At 36.6% G+C, this 23,846-nt stretch overlaps 1 protein-coding gene across 1 annotated transcript in view; it reads right to left on the bottom strand.

Annotated features, from left to right (window-relative positions):
* DMD (dystrophin) overlaps window positions 1-23,846 on the bottom strand; it is a 1,970,015-nt gene that overhangs the window by 536,535 nt on the left and 1,409,634 nt on the right. The window contains exon 52 of the mRNA XM_059385278.1: window positions 9,908-10,119. Within this exon, the coding sequence (XP_059241261.1) occupies window positions 9,908-10,119 (212 nt within the window). The remainder of the gene's footprint in view (window positions 1-9,907; window positions 10,120-23,846) is intronic.

Here is a 23,846-nt window from a genome sequence, read left to right as displayed (position 1 = left end):
CGAGCAAGAGAGAGAGTGCAACCATAAGCAGGGGGAGCATCAGGCATATGGAGAAGCAGGCCCCCTGTTGAGCAAGGAGCCCAATGTAGGACTCTGATCCCTGGACCCTGGGATCATGACCTGAGCTGAAGGCAGACACTTAACCGACTGAGCCACCAGGTGTCCTGTATTTTTTTTTTTTTTGATGCCATTATAAATGGAACAGCTTTCTGCATTTCATTTTTCAGATTATTCATTGCTTAAATATAGAAAAGCAAATGATTTATGCATTTTGGTCTTATAATCTGTAAACTTGCTGAATTTATTCATTCTAATACTTTTTCGGTATATCCCTTAGGATTTTCTGTATACAAGATCATGTCATCTGCAAATGGATTGTTTTATTTTTTCCTTTCCAATCTGGATGACTTTCATCTATTTTTCTTGCCCAGTTGCTGTAGCCTGAACTCTATTATAGTGGTAAATAGAAGTGGAGAGGGCAACCATCCTTACCTTGTTCCTGATCATAGGTGAAAGCATTCAGTCTTTTACTGTGATGTTAATTGTAGGCTTTGCTCAGATGCCCTTTATCAGGTTAAGCAATTTTCCTTCTGTATTATTTTCCTAGGACTTCCAAGACAAAGTATCACAAACTGGGTGGCTTAAAATGGCAAAATGTATTGTCTCACAGTTCTGGAGTCAAGGTGTCGCAGGCTACGCTCCATGTAATACCTATAAAGAAGAATGCTTCCTTGCTTCTTCCTAACTTCTAGGGGCACTTGTCAATCCTCACTGTTTTTTGTCTTACAGTGGCAACACTTTTCATCTCTGCCTTTGATGTCACCTGGTATTGTCCCTATGGTGAGTGGGTAAGTGTCTTCACATGGCATTCTTTTCTCCATGTATGCCTCTTTTCCTCCTCTTATAAGGACACCAATCATATGTGATTAAGAACCCAGCCTGCTCCAACCTCATCTTAACTTAACCACATCTGCAATGACCCTATGTTCAAATAAGGACACAAATAAGGTCCAGGGTTTGGGCCTTCAACACTTTTAAGGACACACTATTCAGCCTACAACACCTTTTATTAGTAATTTGTTGAGTGTGGGTTTTTTTTTTCCCCATGAAAGGGTTTGGATTTTGTCAAATGCTTTTTCTGCAACTATTGAGATGACTGAATGGATTTTGTCATTTATTCTACTACTATGATACATTATAGACAGTCCCAACTTATGATTGTTTGACTTAGGATTTTTTTTTCACTTTTTAATGGTGTGAAAGTGACATATTTGGTGGAAAGCATATTTAAAATTTTGAATTTTGATTTTTTCTAAGACTAATAGTATGCAGTATGATATTCTCTCATAATGCTGGGCAGTGGCAGTAAACTGCAGCTCCCAGTCAGCCATGTTATCTTGAGGGATAAGCAACTGATACATTGATAACCATTCTGTACCCATATAACTGCTCTGTTTTTTACTTTCAGTACAGTAGTCAATAAATTACAAGAGATATTCATTTTATTATAAAACAGGTTTTATGTTAGATTATTTTGCCTAGCTGTATACTATTGTAAGTGTTCTGAGCACATTTAAGGTGGGCTAGCTAAGCTATGTTTATTAGGTTAGGTGTATTAAATGTATTTTTGGCTTATGGTATTTTCAACTTTTGATAAGTTTATTGAGACATAACCCCATCGTAAGTCAAGAAAAATCTTTATGTTGATTCAGTTTTGTATGTTAAACTAACCTTGTATTCCTGGAATAAACTTCACTTGATTGTCGTATATAGTCCTTTCAATATGTTGCTGTATTAGGTTTGATAGTATTACTCTTAAGGCTTTTTGAGTCTATATTCATGAGATATATTGGTTTCTAGTGTTTTTTTTTTTCCTGTCATATCTTTGGTTGGGAAATATTCCTTTCTCTTCCATGTTCTGGAATAGTTTGTGAAAGGCTGTTATTAATTCATTTTTAAATATTTGGTAAAATTCACCAGTGAAGCCATCTGGGCCTGGGTCATTTCTTGGGAAGAGTTTTAAAATTACTGATTCAATTTATACACTGGTTATGTCTATTCATATTTCTTATTTCTCCCATTCATAATAACCTCTTATAATCCTTTTTATTTTTATAAGGTTGGTAGTGGTGTATCCTTTTTCATTTGTAAGATTAGTAATTTGAGCTTTCTTTCTCTTCTTTCTTAAATCATTCACCTAAAGGGTTGTCAATATTGTTGATCTTTCTAATAACTAACTTTTTTTCCCCAACAACTAACTTAATTCTTTTGATTTTCTCACTTTTCTTTCCTTTGTTTCATTGATTTCCCTCTAATTTTTATTACTTCCTTTCTCTTCTTGCTTTAGGTTTAATCTCCTTTTTCTAACCACTTAAGGTGGAAGATTGGGATACTCATTTGAGATCTTTCTTCTTCTTTTCTTGTTTTTAGAGAAGGAGGGAAGAGAGGCAGAGGGAGAGAGAATCTTAAGAAGGCTCTATGCCTAGCATGAAGCTGATGTGCGGCTCCATTGCACAACCCCGAGATCATGACCTGAGCACAAATCAAGAGTCAGATGCTTAACCAAGTGAGCCACCCAGGCACCCCAAGATCATTCGTTTTCAATAGTTATTTACAGTTATAAATATTGCTCCAAACATTCATTAGATGCATCTTATAAGTTTTAGTATGTTCTATTTTTATGCCCATTCATCTCAAAGTATTTTTGCATTTCTTTTGTGATTTCTTTTTTGACCTATTATTTAATAATGTACTGTATCATTTTCTCATAGTTGTGAATTTCCCAAATTTACGTTTGTTATTTCTAATTTCATTTAATTTACTTATGGCTAGAGAATCTACATTATGTGATTAAAATCCCTTTAAATCTATTAAGACTTGTTTTATGACAGCATATTCCTGGAGAATTTTCCATGTGCAATTGAGAAGAATGTATACTCTGTTATTCTTGGGTGGAATGTTCTATGCGTGATTGTTAGGCCTTGCTAGTTCATAGTGTTTTTCCAAGTCTCCTATTTCCTTATTGATTTTCTGCCCAGGTTATCCATTGTTAAAAGTAGGGTACTGAAGTCTTTGTTCTTGCTGAACTGCTTATTTCTTCCCTCAATTCCATCAGTTTTTGCTTCCTGTATTTTTTGTTAATTATTTTTTTCTCCTTTTTCCTTGGTGTGGATTATCCCTATTGACCAAGTTCTGCCAGCTCAGATCTAGTGTTGAGCTCCTCTAGTAAAAATGTTAATTATTATACTTTTAAACTCCATAATCTCTATTTGGTTCCTGTTCATAATTTATATCTCTTTATTGATAGTCTCTATTTGGTAAGACATGCATGCAGCCTTGTAAATCCCCCAGGAATATGTCAGAGGTTTTCAAATACCTCTGAGGACATCTCATTCCCCAAATCTTCCTTTTCAGTTTTTTCCTAGACCACGATTATCCCAACTGATATCACAGCCTCAGGTGGTTACTATTTAAACAATGCTGCTGTTTGTTTGGGATAGACACTGTGGGGATAGGGCTTTTTCTGGGAGTTAGTGCAAAGTCAGTCAAATAATAAATGACAAGGCCTTGTGTATAGGTTTGTTCTAGGGAGCTGCAAGACAGGTCAAATAGTAATAAAGCTCTGGGAATGAAATGGGTCTTTCTGAGGAACTCCAATCCTGGTCTTCCCTCTCTAGTGGCTATAAGCCTGCTGATTCTCAAAGCTACTGTGGAGCTGGGAGAAAGTGATGGAATAGGCCAAGTTAAAAAGCCTCAAACCCTGCTGTTCTTACTGAGGTTCGGCAGTTTATAAAATGCTGTCAACCTCTGGTTAATTTCCAGAGTTCAGAAAAGGCAATTTTGACAATTCTTGCAATTTGTTGCTTTTGTGGAGGAATATGTTTACAGACTTGCTACATTATATTTTTGAGCATGATATAAGTTAGACTATGAAAAGGAAACAAGGTAAAATATGGTGTAATCAGAGCATAATACTATTCAAGTCTTGGTGACTGTGCATTAAATATTTATATAGTATAGCAATACCTGGGGAAACTAGCCCATTACTTCCTCTACTCTATCAGTGATGTAGGAAACACTCTGGCTGCAAGCTTTGAGAAGTTTAATAACTTTATACATACTTTGGGAGAAAAAGTACAATTAAGTTATTGATTCTTTTTCTTTAATCATGAAGAAATTGTAGGTCCCGACAAGAAGATTTCTGATGCTTTTCATTACAGTATCAGAAATCCAAACCTCACACTACCAGTGTGAATCAATTTGCTGATTTAATTTTGTGCAAGTCAAAAAGAAAATAATAAAATATGTGGAGGAAGAACTCAGCTTCCACTACTGTACATATCCTTATGGCACATAAGGATATGATCTAATTCCACCCATCCCACCAAATAATTTAAAACTGCAGTGTTTTACTTCCATATTTGAAAAAAGTTCTTCATTAGCTCCTTTCCTAGTAAAATTATTTGAGATCCTCAAATACTAACTGTATTTACTATATATAACAAATTCACTTTTAAAATTAATTACTTGATTATAGTATATCTATCTTTCAAGTTCCCTAAAGAATGTCTTCAAAACACAGATATTTTGCAACCTTGGAAATGTTTATTTAATAATTTGATAAATTATTGGATTTCTCGCCTCAGATAGTTTTAAGTATTATAGAGCCAAATCAGCTAGGCTCAAACAAGATTTCACTTCTCTATTGAATTCATGTACTCTTAGCTCAGCCAAGCACAAAACAGCTAATGCCGTCACGTTTGAAAAGCTTTTATGCTGAATTTGACACAAAAGCAATCACAAAGCAGACAAAAAAGGAATTTCTCTTTCAAAAGCTGAAAGGGGAAAAATAAATGAAAACTCTGAGCCTGGATAAATCTCTCTTGACACTGGAAAAGAAAGCTTAAAATCATCAAGAAATAATTTTTCCAAGGAATTCACTGCCAAGTTTGGGCCAATCTTAAAAGCCTGGGGAACAGGTTGTGAAGTCAACCAAGATTCTGCCAAATAAAATAAATCCCATGATGACCGCTGCTGGCAGTTTTAGGTGCCAATGTCACACCATCTTACTTCCTATGAAAGTTAAATGGCATCATCCCTCATAGGATTCTGTCATAGCTTATTGGCAGGGAGTTTGATTAAAATGGAAATCCTGTATGATTTTTCCCTAACATCTGTCTTTTCACCTCAAAAAAAAAATTATTGTTTTACTAGGGCCATGGCGAAGATCAAATAAAGCCATGTGGTTCACAGAATTAGCTACTTCCTCGCATTATGTTTCTGTTTCCAAAAAATTAAGGGTTCTGTGGGAGAGAAACTACATATATTCTGGACATCTCTTAATGAACTGCTCATTAATCATCAACATGATGGGCTGCCTATAGCTTGTTCTTTTGATAAATCGAGACTCTCTCATTGCCATCTCCTTCCAGCCTGACCATGCTTTCAGATGGACTGTCCCTGGATGCTATCTGAAACTTGATTCCTCTCCTGTGATGGGCTTGTTCTTGTCCCCATCTTTTCTCTGCTACTATTTTTTAAGCAAGAGGAGGAGGCTATCTGAATGTCCAATCAGTAAGGAGATGGTGAAGGGTAGAACTTAATGAGATACTGTGAAGTATTTAAAATGCTAATTATCACAAGTTATAAAGCAACATCTATAGGTATTTATGTAAGGACATTAAGTTTAAAGTCAGAATTCAAAATTTTATCTCCATCATGAGGATAATGAAAGTATGTAGATAAGAAATGGAAGAGATTACAAAGATGAGCAATGATGAATCACAAAAATATCAGAATTGTAGATGAATTTTTCTTTAGTTCAGGTACAATGACTGGTTTAAATTTTCAAAGAGTATAATACTACTGGTGCTTGCTTTGGAACCATTTCGCTGTGACAGTGAGGGTAGTCATCAGTGACGTTGCTGCAAGGGAGGCTGGCTGGTTTAATCACAGCTCTCCGCCTCTGTAGACACAGCCTGATGATCGCCTTACGAGGCTCACCAGCTCTCTTGCTAATCTTAGGCATGGAGACTCAGAAAGAATTTATGGAACTAGGAGATTCTGTTCAAATTATCCAATGCCTATTTATGTCTATTTTCATCTTTTCTTCATAAAAGAAAATTGTAAGAGATAAGCCAGCTATTACCACTCAATAGTGATAATGTATTAGACACAAAGGCCAAATCTCCATTTTATATACTCCCTGAATTTTAGAGGAATTAAAAATTGTAGTTTCATTAAAAAGAAGCTATAATTTGCAATTTTTTTTTTTTAGTTTTTCATAGTAAAACAGAATATGAAAGCCTCTCCCCAGTATACTGTTTCATCATTTTCATTTCCCACTTGTTGGCTTATCAGTAATGTGATCTTATTTGTCAATTCATAATTACAGTTGTCTCCTTTTCTGATCTTCACAGTGTTTTCTTGATTTGTTTTAGTCACGTAGAAGATAATGGGTAGAAGAGAAAATCTGTGAGGTCATCTGCAAGATTAATTGCTACACATTCATATCGTAACTCTATGATTTTTTTTAAAGATTTTTTAATTTATTTACTTGACAGAGATCACAAATAGGCAGAGAAGCAGGCAGAGAGAGAGGAGGAAGCAGGCTCCCTGCTGAGCAGAGAGCCCGATGTGGGGCTCCATCCCAGGACCCTGGGATCATGACCCGAGCCAAAGGCAGAGGCTTTAACCCACTGAGCCACCCAGGCGCCCCGTAACTCTATGATTTTTAAGAAGAGTTTCTGAACTTCTCTAGGCTTCAATTTTCTCACCCATAAACTGGGAATGATAATAGTTTTCATGGAAGATGCCTCAGAGGGTAAAATTAAGCCAATATATATATAAAATGATTAGCACAATTTTTACAATGAACAAGTACTTTCTAAATATTTGTATTAGCATTAGGATTACTTTTAGCTTTAGCATATGTCATTTAGGGAATTGATGGAAAAAATACAGCTTTGGTCATCTTTAGATAATGAACATACAATGAAAGTGCAACTATATATATATGTATATATATGTATATATAATTATGTATATAAAATTATATACATAGTTGAATTCATAACATATAACACAAACAAAAACATCAGTTCCTATAGATAATGGCTGAGCCATTTTTATGATGTAGTTTTAGACTGACATTTGAAAAGCAGTTTTTTTATTTTGAAAGTGTGACAATGATAGCAATTATATCATCTTGTCTTTGTTTTAGGTGTTTAAAACATAATGACTTGTTTGGATGATGAAATTGTTTTGTTTTATCCTTTCATATTTTCTTTTACCTTTCTTTTCATTTCTTATTTAAAGCCCCTTGCTTTTCTAGGGGCTACAAAACCCTATTCATTCTTGCCATCACTTTAAGATTTTTGTAGGTTTTGAGATTCCTCATGTGACAACTTGCAGTCTTCTTGCCTTTATCAAATTTATCACAATATGCCTCTCATTTCTCCTTTCCTTATTCTAACTCAAGGGTCCAGCCCAAACCCTTTTCCCCTGTTAATTCCTCCCACCAGTTAAATGCTTTCTTCCAAGATCTGCTAGATTCATAGAATCCTCAGTTTTTGGACAGGAAAAAGAAATGGTATAACATACTGAGTACCTTATGGATAAGACCTGAGCCTTCAAGAACAGCTGCATGAATTTTATTCCACAGTCAAACCAAGAGTTGGGAATATCACCATTAGAAATTCCTATGCCTTCTATGTTCATCCAAAAAAGAAAATCCTAGTGGCAGCAAGCATCTTGTGAAAGACATAACTGCTTCCAACAGAGGTAATGATGAGTCTGTAAAATCCTATGTGACTTTCTAACATTCCTGTCATATGAACAAAAATCTTATTCTCATAGCAGCACAGCTCCTTTGGAGAAGTAGCTAAGGCTGAGGCTGGCTACAAGCTCATTAGCTCATTATTCCCATTTACTCTTCCTGATGTTAAGCTGGGAACATGTTCTGGTCAATGGGAGGTAGGTGATGCACATAATTTCCAGGCCTGTCCATAGAACCCCATGGATAAACGGGCCACATTCTGTCTTACTCTCCTGCAGTGACTGTGGGCAGCCCTAAGTTTAAGATGATAGTATCACAAAACTGGAAAATCCTGGATTCCTTAAGTCCCTATTTATGAAAGGGCTCTCAGGAAGTGCTCGTCAACCTCCACTGGAATTCATCTTTATTATATTAAACTATTGAGGTTTCAGGGTTTTTTTTTTTTTTCAAATAAACCTAGCATAAATACATATGCCATGTAGCTCAGCATAGCCTAAACACTGACTCATTTAGAAATGGAAGTCACTTCATCCAAGAAAACCACAATATAATTTTTTTTTCCTCAGATGACATAGCCAACTTGTGATTCAGCTAATTGTTTAGCAGAAGGCCTTTTTCCACCAGGAAAAAAAAAATCTATAGAGGGTTTCAATAAAATATTCAATCTAATCATATTCTCACTGTGTTACTTCTCTGTTTAGCATTTAAGGTCTTTCCCAGAACTATGAGGTTTGAAAGAATAAAAAGCATGTATGGCACCAGGCATGATGCTTGATAAAACATAGTGAACAAATATTATTTCCTTTCCCTTTTCTCCTTCTTTTATCACAATGAGTTCTACACTCTGAAGTGGACAGATATATGATGGAGTTTGGGGGGAAAAGAAGAAGAGAAGGAAAAGAAAGAAGTAGGGAAATAGGTCTGAAGGTCAAAGACCTGGAGGAGAATGTAAGATGACCCCTCATCCTTGCCTTATCTTAACACTTCCTCTCCCTTCTCCATTCAGGGCCCTACTTAGGAAGGAAAGGACCCATTACTTTTTCTAGGAAGGAATTAATTCCAAATGACTGATTTTATGCTATCACACAAGTATGTATATCAACTATGAAGTGATCTCAAAAGATGGTGTAATGTGAAAAACAGCCTATGATATCCGGATTAAATAAAATTAATTTTAAGACTGATATTAGCGATGAGTTTTCCTCTAATCTCTATTTTGGCTACTATGAGCCTGCAATTGCACTACTTGGTCTTTACCCCAAAGATACAGATGTAGTGAAAAGAAGGGCCATCTGTACCCCAATGTTCATAGCAGCAATGGCCATGGTCGCCAAACTGTGGAAATAACCAAGATGCCCTTCAATGGACGAATGGATAAGGAAAATGTGGTCCATATACACGATGGAGTATTATGCCTCCATCAGAGAGGACGAATACCCAACTTTGGTATCAACATGGATGGGACTGGAAGAGATTATGCTGAGTGAAGTAAGGCCAGCAGAGAGACTCAATTATCATATGGTTTCACTTACTTGTGGAACATAAGAAATAACACCGAGGACATTGGGAGATGGAGAGGAGAAGGGAGTTGGGGGAAATTGGAAAGGGATATGAACCATGAGAGACTATGGACTCTGAAAAACAATCTGAGGGTTTTGAAGGGGTGGGGGGTGGGAGGTTGGGGGAGCCAGGTGGTAGGTATTACGGAGGGCACAGATTGTATGGAGCAGTGGGTGTGGTGCATAAACAATGAATTCTGTTACACTGAAAAGAAATTAAATAAAAAAAAGCCTACTGTTCATTTCAGCTTAAATCTAGTTTCCTTTTAATAAATTTACATTAAAAATCATTAAATTTAGGGACGCCTGGGTGGCTCAGTGGGTTAAAGCCTCTGCCTTTGGCTCAGGTCATGATCTCAGGCTCCTGGGATCAAGCCCCACATCGGGCTCTCTGCTCAGTGGGGAGCCTGCTTCCTTCTCTTTCTCTCTGCCTGCCTCTCTGCCTACTTGTGATTTGACAAATAAGTAAATAAATAAAATCTTTTAAAAAATCATTAAGTTTTAATCTATGGTTATAATTTTATCCACTATAACTGGCATTTTATTTTAGGAACATAATCATGATACCAACCTTGGTTTCTGTGATTTTCTTTTGGATTGCATCCATTGTGTAGGGAGCCTCCTTCCACGACTCAAGCTTGGCTCTGGCCTGTCCCAACACCTGCTCAGCCTCTTCTTTAGCTTCTAGCCATTGTGTTGAATCCTTTAACATTTCATTCAACTGCTGTCTCCGGTTCTGAAGGTGTTCCTGTACTTCATCCCACTGACTCTGAATTCTTTCAACTGGAATAGAAGGAAAAATGAATATATAGGAGTAAATGCTAGCCTGGAGAAGACCTTTGAATCTTAACCTTCAAAGATGATCTCACTTTTCACATTATTTATTTTAAAAATTCTTCATTGTATTACAGATAGGATAATGGACAATAGAAATCCTCACTTTTTCCAATGGCAAACATGAAGTTAAGTTATCTTCCTTAAGGTAACCTAGAATATCAGTTGTGTATATAAAAATTAAACTCTCTCTATTCTCAATCCCCTGAGCCAAATATGAAAATCTTTTAGAAAGGTCCTAGAGCAGACTGCCTGAATCCCTCTGCCCTTACTGCTTCAGTCCCCAACAACCTGACTTCTGATACTATCACTGGCAGTTCATTCCTTGAAGGATTTGCAGTGCCACAAAGAATTCATTTTGCCACCTAAGTTGCAGGCTAGATATACCAGGGAATCGATGATTCCTGACATCCTACCTCCCAGGAGCAGCCTAGAACCAAGGACGGATAGTACATATTGGGATATGAATATGTAAGCCTTACCCACTTCCCTACTGATATTTCCCTCAATTGCCAAAGAAACCACATGCTCTGGTCTTCTTCTGGGGCAACCCAAGAGAAGACAGGCCTACTGTAAATTTTTTATAACCATATTTAAGAATTCATACTCGTTATATTCTGTAAGTAAGACAGGATTATATTGTCTTTTTTTGTATCATTTTTTTTTGTATCATTGTGAGTCAAAGATGGAGATGTTCTATAAATTCTGCTCTGAAGTACTTTATTTTAGATTAAAAATAAACATGACCACATTGTTTTTATCTTTTACGGACCACATTATCTTTTCTTTAAGTTGATTTCATAAAATAGAAATAATGTCTTGGAAAATAAGTAATAAACCCGCTATCAACTTTATCCCTTAAGCAAAACCTGACATTCTAGATTTTTCTTGAGGTCTCAATGAATACCATGTATAATTGGTTACTAATTTCTCTCACATAGGACTCCTTCCCACTTTTCACATATTCCCACTGCAAAACTCTATCATTTTTTTGCCACATGTTTGCAGTAGACTTTATAGCCCCCTGTCTCAAGTCTCTGTTTTGTAATACAACCTCCACACTACAGAGAGAGTAATAATGAACATAAATCTGATCATCCCACTCCCTCATTTAAACCCTTCAATGTCTCCCCACTGTCTTCTGGAGTATCTTAGCTTGATATACATTTTTCTCTGATCTGCCTGGATTATCTGAAAGATTTATTTATGTAGGAAAATCACCAAAGAGAACACAAGATATTGAGACTTGAAGCAGTAGAGCTGTTACTATATCTAGGACCAGAAAATCAGGGGAGGGAAAAGTAGCCAGAAGCTGAGAATGACAAGGAGAATCCACCTTGAGAAGCTCAGTGACCTTTCGCCAAGGGACACCATTGGCCTGAGGCAACTCCACTAGGGAGAACCAGGAGAATAAATATCCTGATCTCACTTTGTCCTCTCCCTCCTTGGGGTATACCAACTGGAAGCCAGAGGGCATATGAGTCCAGGGATGACAGAGATCAGCCCCTCGGAGTAGAGGCCAAAGAAGAAAAGGATGAAGAGGGGGTATGGATAGACAAATAAAATGTACACAGCACAATACTGTAAAATTATGCTGCATGATGTAAATTTAGTCCTTCTTCATTTACCCTATTTTTGCCCCCATAAAGTTAAGAGTTAAAGAAGTACTTGACATTTTCTGAAAATAAGGATGAAAACTAGACAAACCCTAGAAGACTAGTGGTTGTGACATGAAATCAAGAATCTGGTACCTAAAATAGGTAAAACCAGGTGAGTGGCACTCATCATAAATGACTATTTTGGGGAGTTCATTTCTGTTTGGGTGCTTGCTTGTTATTGCAAAACCAGACAGCATACTATATTCCAACTTGAGTTAACACACGGACCTCTGTTTAAATGTCAGTCTCTCTCTATATTCTTTGAGCACCCTTCTTTATTGTTTGTTTCATTGTTGTTATTGCCCCACAGGGTAGTATAGCATCTATTTAAGGTAAGATTTACAGTGATTAATTAGTCTTCTATTTAATCTTTAGTTCACAAAATTAATAGTATAAATGCTATTAGAAGAATGCTGTTTAAAATATGTCTTTACATATTCTGAAATAATTCCCCGTCAGTCATAGAAATAACTGATATTCCAATTACATACCATTTTTTCAACTTATCATGGCCAGTTATTTTACTCTGCATAGTTGGTACCTTTTTTCTTAGCCCATTTTTATATACTACATGTATATGGAAATAATAAAATTGGCTTTCCTTAAAAAAATTCTCTGATCCCAATTTGCTTTTGCATCAATCAGCCTTGATTAGTGATATTTTATTATGCTAGCAAACTTTTTTGATATAAATATGGTAAGCCATTTGCATTCATGCCAGTGAATATTTCCTACATCTTATAGTTCATAAGGTAGACATAATCTTTATATTTAAGAAGTCCATCATAGGAGAAAAAATTAAGATAGTTCTTCATATTATGTGAGTATGTGTCTCTTCACTGTGGCAAGAGGAGGAAACTTTCATAGCCCAGATCATTATTTCAGACAAATATACAATTTGAGTGCTTGTTCAGTTAGAATGACAAAAGTATTCATCCCAAAGGGGTCATGTGTATGTAATGTAGTAAGGAAAACTGGTTCATTGGTGTATGTATCCCACTAAGGGTATGCTTTCTCATCCTTGACCTTCAACTGTACATGATCATCAGATAATATTTAACTAAATACAATTACAGGCTATAGACTCGCTCAACAATCCATCTACCCCTCCCAGCACACCTACCTGTCAATCCATTCATCTAGCCTGCCAGTCACCATTTTATTTACCATCTACTAGATAACCAGGCATTATGCTTAGCAGTGGGGAAACAAAGGAGTCAAGACAGATTCCCTGGTTTCTGGTTGGTGCCTGTCAGATAAAGGCATCATTCAGTATCTACCCAAAGAAAAAGGATGAACAACATTTCAGGGAAAAGATAATGAATTCCATTTTGGACCTATTCAGTGGGAGGTTTTGAGAATCGTCTACATAGGATTATCATTTTAGTCACTTGGACTGAAGGGATAATGGTATAGCTGTGTATTTGGGGAGAGAGAGAAATCCAGGGTTAGAAATTACTTCAGAGAAGTAATGAAAACCTCAATGAGTTCTCATTGACATGGTATGTAGATTGAACAGAACATAAGGGTAAGATGAAGTCCTAGAAATACAACACATAAAGACAGAATGAAGCAAAAGTAGCTAATAAGATGAATGAATAGCTAGCAAAGTAGGAGGAATGCCTGAAAAATGTACTTTCATAAAAAACATGGACAAGAATTGCAAAAACTCAAAAGTGGCTAATACTGTTTTTTAAAAGATTTTATGTATTTATTTGACAGAGAGAGATCACAAGTAGGCAGAGAGGCAGGCAGAGAGAGAGGAAGGGAGGCAGGCTCCCTGCTGAGCAGAGAGCCTGATGTGGGGCTTGATCCCAGGACTGTGGGATCATGACCTGAGCCAAAGAAAGAGGCTTTAACCCACTGAGCCACCCATGTGCCCCTGGTTAATACTTTGAAAAGCCATAAATGTCATGCCAGATAATAAAAGCCATAATAACATTTATTTGAATATCTACACTGCTTAAAACTCTGTTTTAAGTTCTCTATGAGTGTTAATTTATTTAATCATTATGATGATCTTATGAAGTGGTTATCATTGTTTATGCTGCTGCTGTTGCTACTTCTCATTGAACAGAGGAAGAAATAGACTGCATTAATGAATTGACATAAGGTCATACAGAGAGTGAGTGGGAGAGCTAACACTTGGACCCAAATAGTCAGACTCGCCAAAGCCCATGCCAAAAGTATCCATTGGATTTGACCACATGGAATTCCCTCAGGACCATACAAAAGATAATCTTAGTGGAGTGGTGGAAATCTTACTATAAGGAATTGACAAATGAATCAGCCAATGATAAATGAGAGTTGGAAGATAATTACCCTTTGTGGATGACATCTGTGAGGTGCATTTTTCACTGCATCCCAGAGTTCACTCATCAGGGTTGAACTCAAGTTGCCCATAGCAATAACCTGCTTGATAATTGGCTCAATTATTGGCTTCTTTCCCTGTTTTGCTGTGCCACTCTCTTACTGGCATTTCATGGGATCACCTTACAAATAAAACACTTTCACTCAAATCATTGTTTCAAGGTCATCCTTCTGAGGGAAGCTAGTCTAAGTTAGATTTTTATTCATTTAATAAAAAAAAAAAAAACCCTTAGTGCACAGCCCAGTGCTTGGTGCCTTGTATACTTTCAGTAACTGTCAAATGAATTGTACATGTAGACTATTTTAATTATCCATACTTTCTTTTTATAATGATGTAAAAATGCCACTTTCAAAGTTAACTCTTGCTCAGGACCTTGAGTCTTTCTTCTTTAAAATGAGTCACTGTCTCTTCGTTGCATTTCAAGTTTACATATTGAACACTGGTTGAAGAATTATGCTCATCATCACTTGTCATCAGGGAAGTTCAAATCAAAATTACAAAGAGCACCTCACACCTATCAGAATGGCGAAAATCAACAGCACAAGAAACAACAGGTGTTAGTGAGGATGCAGAGAAAAAGGAACCCTCATGCACTGTTGGTGGGAAGGCAAAGTGGTATGGCCACTCTGGAAAACAGTACAGAGTTCCTCAAAAAGTTAAAATTAGAACTCCCTTATGACCCAGCAACGGCATTGCTGGGGATTTACCCAAAGGATACAAAAGCATTAATTCAAAGGGATACATACACCCTTATGTTTATGGCAGCATTATTTACAATAGGCGAACTATAGAAGCAGCCTAAGTGTCCATTGACTGATGAATGGACAAAGAAGGGGTGAGATTGATCTATCTATCTATCTATCTATTTATCTAGATATATACATATATATCACTCAGCCATAAAAAATAATGAAATCTTGCCATTTGTAATGACATGGATGGATATAGAGAGTATAATGCTAAGCTAAATAAGTCAAGAAAGACAAATACCATATGACTTCACTCATACGTGGAATTTAAGGAATGGAAAAAACAAGCAAAAGGGGAAAAAACAAGAGAGACAGAGATACAAAGCAAGAAACAGACAATAAAGGACAATCTGACAGTTACTGGAGGGGAAAGGTTGGGGGGAATAGGTGAAACAGGTGATGGAGATTAAGGGGTACACTTGTGATGAGCACTAGGTATTGTATGGAAGTGTTGAATTACTATTTTGTACACCTAAAACTAATATAACACTGTATACTAGCTAACCTGAATTAAAATAAATACTTAAAAAAAGAATTGCATATTTTCCTCTTTATTTTCCATGATCTCTATTTTAAGCAAAATAAGTATTTTCTGGGCACCCATTGTTTCTTATTTAATGCCTCTGCATCAATCATATTTTTTGTTAGAGAACATCTTCAATATCATATTTACTAGTAGAATATTCTCATTTGATTTAAAAAAATCCATAAATTAAAAAGTCTGTTGGTATGTGAGGGGATTCTTGTGAGCCAAAAATAATTCATGATCTTTCTTTCTCTAATATTCTTAAAATAGACAGTGGATCAGAGAGAATCTGCTGGCATGTCTTTTTGCCTCAGTATGTGCTTTTAATTAAATCTAGATGGTGTAATATAGAAGAATATATGTATATATCAGATAAGGATTTTTTCTTTATCTTTGAACTGTTTATTGTTTTGGTTTTTGTTTTCTTTTCCTTGCCCTTCCTTCACATTTGTTTTCTTGCCTTTGAATAGCTAAAATTAACTTTCCCTAATTTCCTTTTTTTCAAAAATTGTGTTATGTTAGTCACCATATAGTATTCAGATAAGGATATTTTTATGGGTATTTTCAAATCTTAAAACATACTGAGCTTCAGAATCTAATAACAATAAAATATTATATTGTTATTAACATAAGTACAAAGAGATGGATGCTAGAAAGACAGTAAACAGAAGTATCGACCCTTGTGAAATAAATACCCATATGTGAAAATATATTTTGCAGAGCAGAAATTATGGAGAAACTATTTCCTTTACAAAAGAATTCACCATAAGATTTATTTAAATAGTCAACTTGTCAAGTATATTTAAAATATTTGACTGGTGTTCCAGTCCCCGGTACTAAATTGGAAGCTTCCCCTAACTGGAAACTACCCAAATTCCCCTCTACTGGAAAGTGGATAAATACACTGTGGTATATTTACCAATATAATACTACCTAGCAACAAGAATAAAATATCTACAACTTATGCAATAGTATATATTAATCTCACAAACATAATGTTGAGTGAAAGAAGCCAGCCAAAAACAGGGCATACTGTTTTATTTCACTTATATAATATATAAAAAGAGGAAAAAGTAAGATGACTGCAGAAGTCAGGATAATGGTTATCCTCGTGGGACTGGTAGTCACTGAAAGAGACATGACAGATGCTTCAGAGTTCTGTATATTATTCTGTTTCTTGATTTGAGGGGTGTTTACACAGTTGTATTTAGTTTGTGCAAACCCACCAAGCTAAACATTTATGACATGTGCATTTTCCCTTATGTATATTGTACTCCAATAAAAGTTTAATGAAGTATGATTTGACTTGAAAAATGTATTGTGCATACAACATTGGAGAATTCATCTTTTCAAAAGGGCTGCAACCTGTGAAATAAGCATCACTGGCAGATATTAATGATAATAAGAGATGCAATGGTTTTGTTAAGGATACATATAATTTAGGTCTTAGATTGGTGTGATAAAGAACATCTCAGAAATACTAATTGGCCAATGAACCAGACTAGACTCACAGAAACAGATCAGCACATAGAGACTAATGAAGCAGCAATTTGGTTATTTAACTACAGAAACAAAGCACTGCAATTGAATGATATAGCTGTCCTAAGAGCAGACCCTGCAGGAGCATACACAGAAGAAAACATCAGAAGTGTGATATATATTCCACTTTGTCAAGGAATTAAAGTAAACATAAAATCTGCAGATCATCAAAGAGAAGCTGTTGTTTTGGAGCTGGGCCATTGTGGTAGCTGGACATCATATGGACCTGCTAATTGTCCATGCCTGGGCCAACAATTCAAACTACAGAATTTCATCACGCTTGCAACACTGCACCCAGAATATTATTGATAGACCAAAGATATATTATGGCAGTGTACTTGGTCACTAGAGCCCATACTGTTAGATTTACATTTATACCAGATTCATCTGACATGCAAAAGTGAAATAATAATAAAATATATGCATATAAACTCAGACAATCTGTGCATGTTGGTAATTGAAGAGCTACCCAAATGTGTGCATTTCTCCTTTCAAAGGGCCATCATGGAAAGCTTCTCAATTGATTTGTCCAGTAAGTAGATGCTGGATAAAGAAGGGAAATAAATAACCAATGCTAAGACTCATGATGACAGACTGGGACTCAGCATGTGTCCTGATTTACAGATCTCTAGAAGTGTCAAATTGGAAACTCAGCAATCATGTCAAGAACCACAATACCGCAGAGAAAGAAACAGTTCAGTTGATTGAGTACTAACCAATCTTTCACTTCATGTTTTTAAGCTAGCTATGTTTGATTATCAATATACATTCTTGACTGATATAAATTCCCACAACATCTCTCCTAGGGAAAAATGTTATTTACAAAAATGAAATGATTGCCTTTTTGAATATACATTGCTACAGAACAAAGAACAGCTCTGCTGCAATTTCTGCACTGAATTTATAGTCAGAGAACTAGAAGTTACTGTGACTAAGTTTTAGAAAGAAACATTGACTAGCAGTTAGTAATGGGTTATAGCCTTAGATTTGCGATGGAATTTAATTTGCAAAAGATACTTCACCACAACTTCAATTTCCTCAACTGCAAAACTGAAATAATGATGATTGTACATCCAAAGAATTGTTGTGAAGATAAAATTCAAATAAGAGCATAGAGGACAATAATGAACCAAGGTGTTCCTGCTTCTCCGTACAGAGACCAAACAATGGATTATAGTCATCAGCAAATATTTGTGATCAGCTTGGTGGAACACACTGTGGATCTCAATGATTGCACAGGGTACTTTAATAATCCATGTAGAAGATACCAAACTGGTAGAGTGGATTCACAGGCAAATGGGTCAGAAATGGGTAAAGAATGGCAGAGATTTTTTTTCCCCAGTGGCTGCATTTATTTTTTTTATAATTAAATTTATTTATTTTCAGCATAACAGTATTCATTATTTTTGCACCACACCCAGTGCTCCATGCAATCCGTGCCCTCTATAATACCTACCACCTGGTACCCCAACCTCCCACCCCCCCCACCACTTCATTCCCCTCAGATTGTTTTTCAGAGTCATAGTCTCTCATGGTTCACCTCCACTTCCAATTAAAAAAAAAAAAAAAAGAATGGCAGAGATTTAACTATGGGCAACTGTAAGGAAAATGATTCCAATGGGAGTTAAGATAATGAGTTGTGATAGTTAAAGATGGGAAAGAGATGGGGAAATCGCAACAGACTGTTCTCTGAGACTAAAATGTCAACAAAATGTTAGGGGGTGATCAAGAAGGGAACGAAAAAGTAAAAGGAATAAAGAAACCACCATTATCCTACTCTTGTACTAAGTTAGGGTACATCTCTGCCTTGAGGAATGTGAGCGTACTTCATTTGATATTCAAAGACTTGTAAGAAGCCAGGTAAGTAAAAATAATACTGACCAAAAATTATATGGAATATTAAGATTTGTTTCATATATTTCCACATGGCATTCAAACATGGTTCTTTAGAAGAATTATTTATAGTTAAGTTCTGCAAAGAATTTCAACTTAAACCCTTTAAGAAGAGGGAGAAACAAACACACTAACCCTGAAGTCAAATGTATCTAGTGTGAATGAACACTTGCTGTATTTAGGAACAGGACGTGAGGAATGTGGCTGCTATATAAACATGGGGGGAAAAATGTCATTTCAGACCAAAAAACTGGAAAGGGAAGGGAGTTATAGGCACGTGATAAAATCCTAGCCACTATGACTAATTTGAATTTCTGTTCCTTTTTTAAATCCTAAAAAGCTAGAATTCAGGAACAGCCAAACTTTATGTTTAAACTCATGGAAGACAGACCTAGTGTAAATGACCAAGTTAAAAATATTTTATAATATTAGTCTAACATTTAGGGCTAGTTTGAACATGGCAAAAATCAGTAATAATGTTATTTCACTACTAGTTTACTCTCTATAAAATAAGGATAACAATAACAAGAAGATTAATAATCTATTAAGATTAAGGAAATAATAAACACAAAGCACTGAGCAGCATGTCTGGCCCTTGCTCTCTACTATAGGGATGAAGAGAGACAACTATGTACTTTCATAACACCAATGAGGTTCTCAGATTTTTTAAAAAGATTTTATTTATTTATTTGTCAGAGAGAGAGAGAGAGAGAGAGTGCACAAGCAGAGGGAACAGCTGGCAGAGGGAGAAGCAGGCTCCCCACTGAGCAAGGAGCCCAATGTGGGACTTGATCCTAGGACCCTGGGATCGTGACCTGAGCCAAAGGCAGATGCCTAACCGACTGAGTCACCGATGCATCTTGAAGTTCTCAGATTTTGAGACACAAAGCAAAAGTGAGCAGACTGGATGATCCCTGAGGTTCTTACGAGCTCTATTAGTCTGTGAAATACACGTTTCTTGATGTTTCTGTCAGAGCTAGAGGCTCACCTTATAAGTTTATTGGGAAGAACTCAGTCAGCTCAGTGACTGGATAGCAGAGAGAACATCTACAGCCATATGTCATTCCCCTGGATGGGCCATTGGTATGATTTAGCTTGACAATCTTAAATTCAGCCACATTAAAATTCAGTTAAAATAAACTCAAGCCAACCTAAAAAAAAAGGTCCCTTTCTCTGGAAAAACTTTTTAAGTGAGGTGAAACTGATATGCAACATGAGTTTCAGGTGTACAACACAATAATTCAATATTTGTACATTTTGTAAAACGATCACCTTAATAAGTCTAGTTAACATCCAAAAGTTCTTTCCTTTCTGGGGTGATAGTATTTTTCTGTATCTTGATAGAGGCATATGTCACACTACTGTACCCACCATCAACATTCACTGAATGGGACACATAAAACTTGTGCATTTAACTATGCAAATTTTGCCACAAGAAAACAAACAAACAACTATCAATGAATATTGAGCTCTAATTAATGAAATGCATGTTGAAGTGTTTGGGAGCAAAGGGTACTGATGTTTCCAAACTTAGAAATGCATCAAAAAGTGTGTGTGTGGGGGGGTGAGGATTGATGGGAGGATAAAGGAATGAAGTGGTACAGCAGAATCTAGATGGTAAGTTCATGGGTATTCAGTGTAGGGTTCCTTCAGCTTTTCTGTGTATTTGAATTTTTCAGAATAAAATTTTAGATAAGATGCTCTCTCACAGCAAGTACGAAGCAGCATATTATTCAGGCAGCTTTCTAAGTCACTAAGACCACTTTTCAATTAAGAATAATACCATCTGTAGAATATGTAAGTCTAAAAGATAGTAAATAGCATTTCTAAAGTGAAAATGATGAAACATTTTGCTGAAAGTCATACCCAATGTATATGGTGAAGAGCTAGAAGTGGAATTCAGGCAGATCTCTTAATTTCATAATCAAAAGACTGTCAGAGACCATATTACCTCATTTAAAGTATGCTGTACATTCTAACAGAGAAAAGGAGTCCTGTGGAAAAAAGCTCATTCTCCTATTGTGATTATAAACCATAGGTAAATGAGTGCTGATGCCCACTCTGAACTGAGTTAAGGTCAAAGGAGGACTGGATTTTGCCACCAGCTGGAGAGTCACAGATTATAAGAAAATACCAACATCCAGTCATAATGAAACATGTAAGCTATTTAAATATTAATTTTAAAAGGATATATTGAAATGTGGTATTATTTGATCATTAAAAGCAATTTCAAAAAATGTCTTCCTTTGGCAGAGGGCACCTATTGGTTGAGATGAAAGCCTGATGGTGGAGAAAAAAGCTTGACCGACAGTTGTGAAAAATACTTCAGTGTATAATCGTAGGCCACTCACAAGACAGAAGAGAACTATCCAGGCGTGATAGTGACACAACATATCACTGGATGACCCATCTGTCCCACTGGGCCCAGCTATCAACTAATTAAGTGCCAAATGTAGCAAATAAAGTACTAACAACTCAAAAGGGGTCAGCAAGAGTTCACTAAAATGGAGTAAAGGGGACCATTACAATTCCAGCACCGTGGATTTATTACTGTGTCAATGGCATACAATGCACACAGCAAAACCCATTCATCACTGTACATTTCCACATCAAAACTGAAGCATTTGCTGGAATGAGAAAAATTTCAAAAAGATGTAGACTAAAAAAGGCATTTTTTTCCCCTGAACACACATCGAATTTCATCCCTATACCTTGTCACTCAAACTTTTATTTGACAAGTGCAGAAAATGCAAGTTATACTTGTGAAGCAAAGAGGGCTCACTTCTCTCTTTACAAGCACGCACCACAGTGTAGCCATTCAAGTTTAGGAATAAAAATAAATATAAAACAATTCTTTGAAAAACAAACAAACAAACATTGGCTATGAAGCAAAATGCCAGATCCTATCCATTGGAGGACTAGTCTGTATTTCTCATCTTCCTTATGTCCTCTCTAGAGGTATGAGTGTCTCTCTCCTACCCATGCCTAATTACCTCCCTATACTCAGTCTGCCAATTTCTTCTGCCTCCTAAAAGAAGCGGTTCAATTTTTCACCCACCCTGTATCTTCAAACTCAGTCCAGAACCTCATCTAAAAAGAAAACAACAAACAAATGAGTTTTGCTTTTGGCCCTAACACAACATCTGGCCAAGCTGATGTCTTCCCTCAGAGGAGAATGGTTTATGCAGGCACTACTGAGGGCATGGCCTGTGTACCAGCAGTATCCGCATTATCTGTGAGCTTGCAAGAAATGTAGTATCTTGGGCTTCTACTCAAAACCTAACTGATCAGATTCTACATGTTTAAGCCAGATTCCAGGGGTGATTTGTGTGCACATTAAAATTTGAGAAGTGCTAGTCAATACGCACTATTTCCACTTTCACACTTCAGGTTCCTTTTTTAGTCACTACATTTTGACTCTTGCTACTGCAATTGTAGATAATAGCTGAAATTGAAATTGCCATTGGAATTGTTGTAGATAGTAGCTATGACATTCAAGTCACTACCAAGTTAGAGATTCTGAAGTCTTTATTTTGGCAGACTTCCCTTCAGTACTTGTCCTCATTGATAAGACCTCCTTGAAACCTTCTTTCAATCAACATGGTATGGAATCTATGCCACCTTTCTGGCTGCTCCTTATCCTCCTCAGCTCATCTCTTAAATGTCACTATTCCCTACAAGTCTCTTTTTGATCTTTTCTTCTTATCACTGGATGTTTTCTCTCCCTGGTGAGTTCATCTCTTTACATCACTTCATTGGCCACCTTTACAGTGATCATAGTCAAACTCCCTCCCAAACTCCATATCCTCAGAGTCAAGCATCTACTAAATCCATTTTAAATATGCAGTGTATCCAAAACTTGATCACATCGCCTTCACCCTTCTCCCCCAGTCACTGACACACATCTGTGCCCCTACCTAGTCATTCAAAGAGAAACATACAAATCATCCCTGATTTCTCTTGCCTCCTTATCCTTTAGCCAAGATACCAAGTCATTCATTCAGCCTCCTTAATCGCCCTTCTAACCTCTCTATCATCCAGCTGTCACTTCCCCGGACTGCTTTTAATTAAAAGCCTCTGACACACTCTCTTATTTACTGAATCATAACCTTGTCTGCATCGAATCAACCAGGGTGCTTTGAAAAATACCAATGTCTCTGCCCTAATCCCAAAGCTTTTTATGTCATTGGTTTGGGGTGGAGTCCAGGCACGGCATTTTTTTAAAGGCCCCTGCTGCCCCTAGCGATGCTAATGTTCAGCTAGGACTGAAAAGCACTGCTCCAACACTGGCCTTCTGCCCTCCATGTTAATCTTCAGCACTTTTGTCAGAGAAGACTTTTGAAGATGGAAAACTGGAGTCTGTCATCATTTATTAAATTTCTCTAATGTCACCCTTTCACTGCTCTCAAAATATAATGCAAATTCCCTACCTTACTTGTAAGACCTTTTCCAGCTTCTTGACTTCTACCGCCTGTTGGAGCCTTAGAGTCTAGCCTTACAGCTACACACGAGTCTGCTACATGTGTGATGTGACCCACGTCCCACATGCATCTGCGCACAGATTATTCTCTACCCTCATTCACTCACAACAGTTGGCTCGGAAGCCACTATCATTTGTCATTTTTTCCTGACTGTTCTTTTCCGCTCCACCAAGCCTTGTTTCTTGGGTTTGGGTGAGGGACCCCGCAACATGGTTTCTAGAGCACCTGGTTCTTATCTCTGCACATAGCAATTACACTACTGGGCAATTATCTGTTTTTTTTTTTTTGTCTCTCTTACCCACTGCAAGTCTAATCAGCACTGTAAGGTACCGATTTCAAGAGAGGAAATGTATTTTTAAATTCAGGGTCCAGCCCAAGTTTGGCACATAGGAAGGTAGAAATAAATGTGTGGAAAGGGCAAACACAACTCTTACATCATAAATGAGAATTTCTGCACTA

Source organism: Mustela nigripes, chromosome X (assembly GCF_022355385.1).
Source record: "Mustela nigripes isolate SB6536 chromosome X, MUSNIG.SB6536, whole genome shotgun sequence".
Lineage (NCBI taxonomy): Eukaryota > Metazoa > Chordata > Mammalia > Carnivora > Mustelidae > Mustela > Mustela nigripes.
This window is presented reverse-complemented; position numbering and strand designations above follow the sequence as displayed.